Here is a 12,322-nt window from a genome sequence, read left to right as displayed (position 1 = left end):
GACCCAGAGTTACTTCTGCTGCAGAAGATAAATTCATTAGATTGCAGCCCAAATAAATGCTTCAGAGTTCAAGTAACAGACACGTCTCACCATCAACTGCTCAGAGGAGACTGTGTGAATCAGGCCTTCATGGTCGAATTGCTGCAAAGAAACCACTACTAAAGGACACCAATAATAACAACAGACTTGCTTGGGCCAAGAAACACGAGCAATGGACATTACACCAGTGGAAATCTGTCCTTTGGTCTGATGACTCCAAATTTGAGATTTTTGTTTCCAACCGTCGTGTCTTTGTGAGACGCAGAGTAGGTGAACGGATGATCTCCGCATGTGTAGGTCCTACTGTGAAGCATGGAGGAGGAGGTGTGATGGTGTGGGGGTGCTTTGCTGGTGATACTGTCAGTGATTTATTTAGAATTCAAGGCACACTTAACCAGCATGGATACCACAGCATTCTGCAGCAATACACCGTCCCATCTGGTTTGCGCTTAGTGGGACTATCATTTGTTTTTCAACAGGACAATTACCCAAAACACACCTCCAGGCTGTGGAAGGGCTATTTGCCCAAGAAGGAGGCTGATGGAGTGCTGCATCAGATGCCCTGGCCTCCACAATCACCCAACCTCAACCCACTTCAGATGGTTTGGGGTGAGTTGGACTGCAGAGTGAAGGAAAAGCAGCCACCAAGTGCTCAGCATATGTGGGATCTCCTTCAAGACTGTTGGAAAAGCATTCCTCATGAAGCTGGTTGAGAGAATGCCAAGAGTGTGCAAAGCTGTCATCAAGGCTAAGGATGGCTACTTTGAAGTATCTCAAATATAAAATATATTTTTATTTGTTTAACACTTTTTTGCTTACTACATGATTCCATATGTGTTATTTCATGTTGTCATGATTCACCAGGTGGTGAATCGCATCTCTGCATGTCTGGCAGACATATCAGTGTGGATGACGGATCACCACCTCAAGCTGAACCTCGGCAAGACGGAGCTGCTCTTCCTCCCGGGGAAGGACTGCCCGTTCCATGATCTCGCCATCACGGTTGACAACTCCATTGTGTCCTCCTCCCAGAGTGCTAAGAACCTTGGCGTGATCCTGGACAACACCCTGTCGTTCTCAACTAACATCAAGGCGGTGACCCGTTCCTGTAGGTTCATGCTCTACAACATTCGCAGAGTACGACCCTGCCTCACGCAGGAAGCGGCGCAGGTCCTAATCCAGGCACTTGTCATCTCCCGTCTGGATTACTGCAACTCGCTGTTGGCTGGGCTCCCTGCCTGTGCCATTAAACCCCTACAACTCATCCAGAACGCCGCAGCCCGTCTGGTGTTCAACTTTCCCAAGTTCTCTCACGTCACCCCGCTCCTCCGCTCTCTCCACTGGCTTCCAGTTGAAGCTCGCATCCGCTACAAGACCATGGTGCTTGCCTACGGAGCTATGAGGGGAACGGCACCTCCGTACCTTCAGGCTCTGATCAGGCCCTACACCCAAACAAGGGCACTGCGTTCATCCACCTCTGGCCTGCTCGCCTCCCTACCACTGAGGAAGTACAGTTCCCGCTCAGCCCAGTCAAAACTGTTCGCTGCTCTGGCACCCCAATGGTGGAACAAACTCCCTCACGATGCCAGGTCAGCGGAGTCAATCACCACCTTCCGGAGACACCTGAAACCCCACCTCTTTAAGGAATACCTAGGATAGGATAAAGTAATCCTTCTAACCCCCCCCCCCTTAAAAGAGTTAGATGCACTATTGTAAAGTGGTTGTTCCACTGGATATCATAAGGTGAATGCACCAATTTGTAAGTCGCTCTGGATAAGAGCGTCTGCTAAATGACTTAAATGTAAATATAATGTAATGTCTTCACTATTATTCTACAAAGTAGAAAATAGTAAAAATTAAGAAAAACCCTGGGGCTGTATGTATGTATGTACAGTATGTATATATTACAATGAAGCAAGCACGGCTTTGAACAGATGTTTTCTTTTGACTGGCTATACACCACCTTTAAACAACAGGCAGGTACATACAGCACAGAGGTCTATTAGGTCATCATTTTCAAAGGCTGATAGGAAGCTGTAGAATTCTTGTACAATAAATTAGACTGCAATAAAACTGGAATGGAAATAACCAACACGTCACTTTTCAGATGAGCTATTATCTCGAATAAGAGTAGTAATTTCAATGCACAGTTCTCCAACAAGTGTAATGTAAGTGAATTACATGTATTGGTAAGAGTTGAGACTTTGAATGGAGGAAAGTGCCTTTTCCTCAACATCTTTCTCCTCAACATGCAGGGCTGCGGGTACAGGAGCCATGACTTTTTCATTGCTTTGACTTGTGGATGTGGCATTGGTAGGAGCAGCTGTAGTCGGGCTGGAAGAGGTTTTCCCAACATTATCTTCCTCCTCTATGAGACAGAGAAAGAGAGCGAGAGATGGGGCATGTAAACCCATTTAGCGTTCAAATTTAAAAGGCACAAACTGTAACTTTGGCAATAAGACGAAGACAAACCCATCCATGTAATATTTATGATTTCCCCATCTGATAAATATGATATTGCGAGGCCCATTCGAACACACCATCGGACAGACAACTGATATCACCCAGTTCCTGGACAAGGGGTTGATTTTCTTTGAGACACTTGTAGAAGGCTGCTTTTACTTTTGCGCCTCCAGAGCGAAAATGGTCACACAACTCTCATTTGATTCTGGGGGATCTTTTCTTTGTGGATTTGATCGTACGCCTCCTGTTGTATCATGCCCTTCCCAAGCAGGTAATCCACTATGGGCATTACCACGGTGACCCTCCTAATGAGTGTGCACCTGTGCTTATCCACAAACTAACACCTGGGATTCAGATGAGAAAAATAAGTGTTTATTTTTCAGGAAAACTTCTAATCTTTTACATTGGTGGTGATTTGAAGCAAGATTATTTTTCACAAGTTACATGTTTATTGAAAATATGTGATATAGCATTTATTGCTTTGGAATTGCCACAAATTTGCATCTCTCCTCAAAAAAAATTCATAGTGCCTCAGATGAATGGTAAAAAAAATTAAAAGTAGTTATTTCAGCTGTTGCTAACCCTGAACGATGCCATCTTGATCACGGTCCATATTTGTGACCTATTTCACAGAAGCAAGGCTGTAACGTAACATTTGGCAAAAGCTAAAGGGTTTGAATACTTTCCAAATGCACTGTAGTAGTTCATTATCTGAATAGTAATAGATTGGAGAACTATTTTCTTCAGAAGTGCGCACCTGTTTTCCCTGACGTTAATTTAAAAGGTACATTTACAGTGACGGTTATGAATAACCCCTAAAGTTCAATACTTACATGAACAACAATAGTCTCTTCTTTGCCTGCTATCTTGTTCCTGGTCTTGTGTTTAAAAGAGCAATGAGCTGTGCGTGATTTGAATGCAATGATCTCTTATGGACTTGATCTGACCTACATTACTGACTATAGCTCCTGCCATCATGAAACCTGTTCCTCATCTAAGGAACCAAAAACAATATGGAGAGTCAAGCATTTTTCTTTAGAATACAATGCACTACTGAACGTGTTTTGTTTTTGCTTCCACCTGGAAAATAGTTTCAGTTAAATGGTTACAGCCACTTCTGAAGAACTCTCAATCACTCCTCACTTTCCACTAGGTGTTGACAGACAAGATAAATCCATCTACACTTCTCAACATCATTTAAGACTCAGACTTGAGTAAATGGGAAAATTTTAGCATGGTCCAAATGCTTCGTATTAAAGCCTCTGTTTGGCTTTAATTTTATTACCTTTATTTAATTAGTCAGTTAAGAACAAATTCTTATTTTCAATGCCAGCCTAGGAACAGTGCCTTGTTCAAGGGCAGAACAACAGATTTGTACCATGTCAGCTCAGGGATTTGAACTTGCAACCTTTCGGTTACTAGTCCAACGCTCTAACCACTAGGCTACACCCCAGTTGAATGTACCCTGAATACCAAGTCTGATTCACGGAAATAAAATGTAAACGGATCTAAATTAATGCGTGGATTTGAACAATTCAAGCATTTACAAGATGTGCTCCTAAGGACTGAGACGACAAAAAAAAAATCTGAAACAGATGACTTTTATTGTGAACTAAGGGACGGCGCGGTGGACAGGAATATTCTGCAGGCAAAAACCAGACTCCGTCTTCTGAACAGAAATGTGACTTATTATAAAACATTGCTATAGACTTTACTATTGGTTCTTTCTCTGGCGGTGGACTGGTTGGATGTCCGTTCAGGAGAAGTGGATGTCCGTTCAGGAGAAGGAAGAGGCCATGGGGGGGTTGGAGGTGTGTTGTGGAAACGTTACTCTTTGAGTGCCATGTGCAGACATAAGTCAATAACGCGGTTGCTATAGCCGTACTCATTGTCATACCTATGGGAGAGGGAGCAAGAGGAAGGAGTCTTTATAATGTATATAAATATTCAAAATTCCAACATTGATTGTGTGTGTGTGTGTGTTGAGGGGGGGGGGGGTATGTCTAGATAGATGCATACCATGAGACCAGCTTGACAAAGTGGTCGTTGAGTGCAATGCCTGCCCCGGCATCGAAGATTGAGGAACGTTTGTCGCCGTTGAAGTCTGTGGACACCACCTGAGGGGGAGAGAGCATCAGGCTTTAGGCTCATTATGTAAAAAACTGAAATTAACCACCAATTAACAATCACGCTACTGCTCCCTAGTGTTTGAACTCAGGTATTGCATCATATGACCTTGAGGCTCAGTGCATGAGTGTAAGGAAAGCTTGGGCCCTGTTGATGTACTCTTAAAATGCATCCTTCCTTATTTCCTTCATTGTGGTCATCACTGACATGACAGCAACACAGAACCATACTCACAACTATCAAATCATGTTAAATCAGATTTCTTAAAGTATGGAAGGAATGATGCATTTTATAGTATTCAAGCAGGGTATTGGAATGGGAAAATATTTACCTGGTCCTCCGTGTATCCCAGAATTCCCTTCATGGGTCCTTTGGAGGCCTCCTTGATGACTCTCTTGATCTCTTCATAAGGGGCCTGAGGCATACAGGAGAAAACATTAAAATGTAGAACAATGTAACCAAATTATTATGTATGGAGTGCCTGTTGCATGTTATGTTGACAGTAAGGAAATGTGCAAAAACAAGAGTAGCTTGTAGGTGAGTTGGGCTGGAAGCGTGGTCAATGGGAATTAGGTATTCAGAGTAGCTTTACTTGTGTATAACAACGATTTCAATAAAATACATAAAAAAGATCAGAGAGAGGTGATTGGGAGACTTACGGCCTTCTCAAGACGGACAGTCAGGTCAACCACGGACACGTTGGGAGTGGGGACACGGAAGGCCATGCCGGTCAGCTTGCTGTGGGTCAGGAGGTTCAGTTAAATCTACATTCTGGGATTGAAAATAAATAAAAATGACAGCCCTGGTTTTGATATACAGCTGAGGGATGGGTCTAGGGAAATGTAAAGCTTTGGAATATTCAGATGCGCCCTTAGTGAAAAGCACTATACAAATCCCATCCATTATCACCATGGTCGTAAAACCTCCATTACGAAACCAGTGGCCCTGGATTGGTTCATACCCGTTCAGCTCGGGGATAACCTTGCCCACGGCCTTGGCGGCGCCAGTGGAAGCAGGGATAATGTTCTGGCTGGCACCACGGCCATCTCTCCACAGCTTACCGGAAGGCCCGTCAACGGTCTTCTGTGTGGCTGTGACGGCGTGAACTGTGCTCTGGGGGAAGAAACAAGTGATATGGATGTTAGTCTATGCAAGGTGTTGTTCATTAGGCACCAAACTGAAGAAAACAGGAAGTTACTATCTGAACTAATAAGAAAACCTAATTTAAAAATGTTCCATTGTGTACCCTAATGAACACGACCCAGGACATGTGCAGAGCAGCAACATGATTGTTGTTAGCATGTACATTGACGGCTCTATTCATGTTAGCATTTACATCTCCACCAGTGTTGACCCACTTTTTACCACATCCCAGTCCCTGTGGTAATTGTGCTGTTTGAATCCATTCTTACCATCAGACCCTCAATGATGCCGAAGTTGTCGTTGATAACCTTGGCGATGGGAGCCAGGCAGTTAGTTGTGCAGGAGGCGTTGCTGTGAGGACATGACATCATTATCAATAATAATCAACATGCTCCCACTCGGAAAAGACCACTTCAACGTCCACTGTTACGCCGACAACAAATCAGCATATCTACATCAAGCATCAAGCCACTCCTCCACCCGCCTTTAAACCACATTAAATCCTCCCTCTCTGAAACTCAAACCTGGACGCAACCCTTTCCGCTGGTGTGTTCTTCCAGTCCAAACTCCAGAGTTTTGGCAACAGGGTCTTTTCTACAGCTACACTCAGGGTCTAGAACTCCTTCCCTCCAACGGTCCTTCTAGTCCTGTCTAAACCTTCCCATAACTCCCACTCCACCTCAGTTCTTTCAAATGTCTTGTTTGTTTTGTCTTTATGTTTCCTGTATTGCCTATTAGAAAAGCGGCATATAAGAACCATTATTAATAATATGACAGCGCCACAAACGTTTAGTAATTTAACATTGTGTCACACAGCCATAAAGTCATAATTTAAAGAGCTGCAACCTGTAGTTTCATTTTATGCAAACCTGTATTAAAATCAATAGTTTGCCATGTTACCCTATGATTTGTTGTTTTCTTACCTCAAGAGGAGATATGCGGCTGCCATATCATTTTAATACAAGGTCTATGGAAATCCCTGTGACGTAAACAATGTGAGTACACACACTTTGACATAAATGGTGGAACACAGTTCTGTTCCAAAATCTGTCAAACACATTCTCTAGCGATATTGTCCCGATGTTTTCAGGCCACGTTTCATACTCGCTTTCTCAGTAAGACTGAGAGGGAGTGTTTTTGACCTGCTGGAACTGAGTGTGTGTGTGTGTGTGTGTTTCAGTGATTGTTTGTACAAGTAACATATCACCATGTGGCAGGACTGTTTGTACATGTCACATTGCGCCTTTAAAATAATGTTATGGTGGAGGGGAGTGGCTTACCTGACAACCTTCAGGGAGTTTTCGTATTGATGGTGGTTGACACCCATCACGAACATGGGGGCATCGGCGCTAGGGGCGGAGATGATGACCCTCTTGGCACCTCCCTGCAGGTGAGCCTATGGTGGTGGTGGGTGGGTGGGGTGAGAGGTCAAAGGGTACGTTTGTGTGACAACAAATACACAGCATCAAGGCTGCCTTGCTTGGTTCAGTCACATACAGCCGATGATATGCAAAATTGGTAGTCGAGGCGATTCAAACAATTTACAACATGAAAATATATACAGCACTGTGCTTACTCACTGCTCACCCACCATATTATAGCCATGAAGTATTAAAACATATTCTTCACAGAACTCAAGTATAGACCATTGCCAATATGACCTACTTCCTACTGCTAGTGAACAGTGGTACTTACAGAGGCCTTGTCGATGGTGGTGAACACACCAGTAGACTCAACAACGTAGTCAGCGCCAGCGTCACCCCACTTGATCTGGGAAGGGTCCCTCCTGAAGATGGCAAAGAGATGGGAGAAGTTAGGATTATATCACAAAACCAGGGTTAGAATTACAGGGATCCTATACACTCCCATAACAATGCAGGGATGGGTCCATCATTAGAGATATATCTATATATATGAGGAGTTGGTTCCCCTTTGCTGCTACAACAGCCTCCACTTCTGGGAAGGCTTTCCACTAGATGTTGGAACATTACTGTGGGGACTTGCTTCCATTCCACCACAAAAGCATTAGCGAGGTCAGGCACTGATGTAGTGCAATTAGGCCTGGCTTGTAGTTGGCATTCCAATTCATCCCAAAGGTGTTCGATGGGGTTGAGGTCAGGGCTCTGTGCAGGCCAGTCAAGTTCTTCCACACCGATCTCGACAAGCATTTCTGTATGGGCCTCGCTTTGTGCATGTGGGCATTGTCATGCTGAAACAGGAACTTCCAAACTGTTGCCTCAAAGTTGGAAGCACAGAATTGTTTAGAACGTCATTGTATGCTGTAGCGTTAAGATTTCCCTTCACTGGAACTAAGGTGCCTAGACCAAACAATGAAAAACAGCCGCAGACCATTATTCCTCCTCTAAACTTTACAGTTGGCACTATGCATTTGGGCAAGTAGCGTTCTCCTGGCATCCGCCGAACCCAGATTCGTCTGTCGGAATGCCAGATGTAGAGGTGTGATTCATCACTCCAGAGAACGCGTTTCCACTGCTCCAGATTTCAATGGCGGTGAGCTTTACACCACTCCGGCTGACGCTTGGCATTGCGCATGGTGATCTTAGGCTTGTGTGTGGCTGCTCGGCCATGGAAACCCATTTCATGAAGCTCCCAACGAACAGTTATTGTGCTGACGTTGCTTCCAGAGACAGTTTGGAACTCTGTAGTGAGTGTTGCAACCGAAGACAGATGATTTTTACGCGCTGCAGCACTCGTCGGTCCGTTCCGTGCGCTTGTGTGACTTCCTACTTCGCGGCTGAGAAGTTGTTGCTCCTAGACGTTTCCACTTCACAATAACAGCACTTACAGTTGCCCGGGGCAGCTCTAGCACAGCAGAAACGTTATGAACTGACTTGTTGGAAAGGTGGCATCCTAGTACGGTGCCACATCGAAAGTCACTGAGCTCTTCAGTAAGGCCATTCTACTACCAATGTTTGTCTATAGAGATTGCATGGCTGTGTGCTCAATTTTACGCACCTGTCAGCAACGGGTGTGGCTGAAATAGCCGAATACACATACCTTGTATAGATGGTCTAGCCCACTGCTAAGGCATTCCCAAGAGTCAATGTGAATGTTTAAGATACACAGACAAATATTCATATTTCCAGAAGAAGTATATAACCCATCAATTTGATTCTGCGCAAAACAGTGTCTCAGAAACACACAATGTGTCATTTTAAACCCTGCACAAAATAAGCCAAGGAATGCACCTGGAGCATCAGTAAAGAAAAGGAAAAAACACTTACTCATGGAAAACTGTGATGTGCAGGTTGCCAATGATCAGCTTGCCATTCTCTTGTCTCACTTCACTGTGCTTCCAAACACCGTGAGTGGAGTCATACTTGAACATGTAGACCTATGGAACAACAACCTTTAGGGAAGTGTTGAATATGAGAACAGTCAACCTGTGCACCTGAGATTTTTCTAGAATTTAACCCGAAAGAAACCTGACCCACTCAAGGTCTGACTTTGGTCAAATATGTTTACATTTCTCCCTCAATTTCAGTAACCTATATTTTGATTTTACATTTTAATATATTAAGCAGTAGGCTATATAAAAATCTCACCATGTAGTCCAGGTCAATGAAGGGGTCGTTGATTGCGACGACGTTAACTTCACCGCTCTTGGCAGCGGCACGGGTCACCAGGCGCCCGATACGCCCAAATCTGAGAAGAGAAAAAAAATCAGTCTTACAGTTAATTCATATATATGCAAATCCATATTACCACACTATACCAGCAGGTGGCAGCAGCCATGTGACGCAGGCAGACACACCCACACCTAAAAATTTGTCCTGCACACAAGGGTCAACGTATGGCTCAGCAAAGGAGTCAAAGTTCATCAGAAAGGAGTCAACATGCATCAGAAAGAACACAAGGCAAAAAAACAAAGGTTTCGTAAGGTGTTCTGGCGAAAAATACCTTGTTATCATTTTCCTTTAACAAGTCATTTAGTTCTGGTCAACAAAGTTAGATCATACTATACTTCACAAACCGTTTTGGAACTGCGAACAGTCAGCATGATCTTTTAGTCAGTCATTAGACATAATTTAGTTTCCATACTTAGGAGGAGTGAAATATCCATCTCCAGGTCGCAGCGTTTCGTCTTTCAAGCGGGCACAGTAAAACTGTTAGGTTGATTTTGGGAAAGGGTCTATCATAACAAACGTTAATCTTCCTGCCGTTTAGTGACAGCTGACTATAGGTCAAATAAAGGTTAGAGGAATATGATTGGTGTAAGAGTTCCTCCAAACTGTCTCGCGGTGATCTCTGAACTTCATCTGAAAAGGTTAGCGGGATATTATTAGATGGGTAGAATAAAGGAATGTGACAGCTGAGGAGAGGAAAGATACAAGAGTGTTGCAAAGAGGCGTTGTGACAACCAAACCATAAATAAGTAGGATGGTAGTGGCCAGACCAGGGAGGGGTTGAACACACCATAGCAACAACCAAAAAAGTGCAACGGAAAATGAAAATAAGCATTTTTTCTTGGACAAGTTCAGGTAGTCCCTTCTCATTTCGGCCTGTATGCTTCTGTTTCGTTTCTAGTGAAAGCGGTACAACCCAGGCTTGTGAATTTGAGAGCAAGCGCCTATGGCAGGGACCATCAACTAGACTCAGCCGCAGGCTTATTTTTTCTTGAGCGGATGGTCAGGAACATAATTACAAATAACTGCAAGAAGCCCAAACGGATATAATATTGGACTTAAAGAGAATCATTTCAAAACGTGCTTACATTTGTATATCTCTATTAGGCATGGGAATACTTTGAAACAGATTTCCAGAATTAAAATCACTTGGAGCTGATTTGCTGGTGTTTTTACAGTCTTTATACGTCCAACAACAACATGCATACATGTAGAATTCTTTTTGAAAACTTGGAGCGACAAATAAAATCACCCGCGAGCCAGCCGTCAGTTGGGGAACCCTGGCCTATGGTATGTACAGTACAGAAGTGCAATGCAGCCCAGGGTCTAATCCTGTGACCCGATCCTGTCAACAGAGAGTTCTTATGTTCTCTTTAAGACAATACAATTTAAAATACTCTAAATTTGCCCAGTGACAGAAGCAGACCCCCCCCCCCCAAAAAAAAAAAATGTAAAAAAAATAATGCATGGCCCAGCAGTTTGGTCAGGCTTATGAACTTGAGCGCAAACATCTATGGAATGTACAGTACAGAAGTGCATTGCAGCCCAGGGTATTACCTTGTCACTTGAGCCTGTTATTTTTAAAATATACCAATTTTAAGATAAAATATGCAACTTACCCATTGATTCCAATCTTCACCATTCTGCCTGATCTTGTCTAGTTCGCTGAAGGTAAAACAAAATAAAATAATTAACTTGTTTTACATAGCCCAGCACAGTGTGAACATAAGGCAAAATTTGAATAAGCAACTAAAATCATCTATGTACAACAATACATTAAGCATCACTGATTAACCGTCACTATTGAAAGAAACTAGCAGTGATAGATACAAATCTATTTTGTGGCATCTATAGAATCCCAAGAATTGCACAATGCATACATGACATTAGAATAATTTCAAAGAGCCCAAAAATTTTGCTTGCCTAAAATACTCAACTATCCATGCCACGTAGGCTAATTTATTCTCTCTCATCTACATAAATTGTATCCTGCATCTTTACAAATTGTAGTCATACAAGACAGCTTTTCAAAACGCCATGTAGGACTCCACCTGCCGAAGCGTAAATTGCCACAAAGAATCAACGCATAATTCTACAATTAAATGTCAAGTTGGCTACGAAGCCATAAAGAGGTTAATAACGTTGAAAAGTACCGTTTGTGAGTTGCTCTGTCCACTATGTCGGCAAGGTGCGCTCGCAATTTATTCCTATAGGGTCCATGGACACACCCCCACGTGAACACAAACTCATGTGCACACGCCCCTTCAGAATGTCAAGTCACAGATGGATGGGGAGCCAAGGTCGTTGTCGCAATCGACACGAACATAAATTACAGAACAGGAAATTCATTTGAATGACACCCACCACTATTGATGTGATCATCTTGGCTACATTGCGTGTGGAATGAACTGGATGCATCTTGGCAAAAAAAAAAGAGGAAGATTTTGTATTTGGATGGATTTGATAGTTAGATAATACTTGTATTAACCAGCTGTTTAACATGAACTTTATTTAAAGGATATAATCTTTGGGGAAACATTTTTATAATATTTTTCCAGGGCATTGGGTGTGCTTGGCTGCAAGACAGTATGTTGCAATGAAAGACAGTTGAAATAACATGGGATGAAACCCAATGCTTCTTCGAGTGATAACAGTGTGTCCGTCAATTGGCCTTTTGCTAAGGTAAGACCACAGCTGCACTTGGACTTGTCTAAAGTCAAGAGGGCTCATATTCAGAGTATGACACTTTGAACAGTGCTTGACTTGGACAGGAGCTCACCGGAGCTGAGTACCGGCACAACTCAAATGTTCTACTGCTTGAGCTCCTGTTCCTCTAATAGAATATTAGCTCAAAAGTATTGTGGAGCTCCTGCACCTAAATGTAAACTCAGAACCCAAAATGA

General features: G+C 43.2%; 1 protein-coding gene across 2 annotated transcripts; it reads right to left on the bottom strand.

Annotated features, from left to right (window-relative positions):
* Positions 1 to 4,084: 4,084 nt before the first annotated feature.
* Positions 4,085 to 11,594, bottom strand: LOC129819705 (glyceraldehyde-3-phosphate dehydrogenase-like). 2 transcript variants are annotated; one of them, XM_055876209.1, is made up of 12 exons: positions 11,573 to 11,594; positions 11,039 to 11,084; positions 9,339 to 9,438; positions 9,018 to 9,127; positions 7,468 to 7,558; positions 7,053 to 7,168; positions 6,042 to 6,123; positions 5,591 to 5,742; positions 5,289 to 5,367; positions 4,961 to 5,044; positions 4,522 to 4,619; positions 4,085 to 4,399 (listed from the first exon to the last, which is right to left on the bottom strand). In XM_055876209.1, exons 2-12 carry the CDS (start codon positions 11,059 to 11,061, stop codon positions 4,330 to 4,332), a joined length of 1,005 nt encoding a protein of 334 aa, XP_055732184.1. In that variant the 5' UTR covers positions 11,062 to 11,084; positions 11,573 to 11,594; the 3' UTR covers positions 4,085 to 4,329. The 2 variants fall into 2 exon arrangements, with proteins under 2 accessions (XP_055732184.1, XP_055732185.1); XM_055876210.1 differs by lacking the exons at positions 11,039 to 11,084; positions 11,573 to 11,594 and adding an exon at positions 9,835 to 10,019.
* Positions 11,595 to 12,322: the final 728 nt, after the last annotated feature.

Source organism: Salvelinus fontinalis, chromosome 22 (assembly GCF_029448725.1).
Source record: "Salvelinus fontinalis isolate EN_2023a chromosome 22, ASM2944872v1, whole genome shotgun sequence".
Lineage (NCBI taxonomy): Eukaryota > Metazoa > Chordata > Actinopteri > Salmoniformes > Salmonidae > Salvelinus > Salvelinus fontinalis.
The sequence above is the reverse complement of the archived record's forward strand: the minus strand, read 5'-3'. Positions and strand labels throughout refer to the sequence as shown.

What these genes read in the sequence shown, in the direction of transcription:
- LOC129819705 (XM_055876209.1), bottom strand. Translation starts at nt 11,061, where the DNA reads ATGGTGAAGATTGGAATCAATGG. An exon ending in GTGAAGATTGGAATCAATGG is followed by an intron (nt 9,439 to 11,038) that starts GTAAGTTGCATA and finishes TTCTCTTCTCAG; the next exon opens with ATTTGGGCGTATCGGGCGCC. An exon ending in CCACCATCGACAAGGCCTCT is followed by an intron (nt 7,169 to 7,467) that starts GTAAGTACCACT and finishes CCACCACCATAG; the next exon opens with GCTCACCTGCAGGGAGGTGC.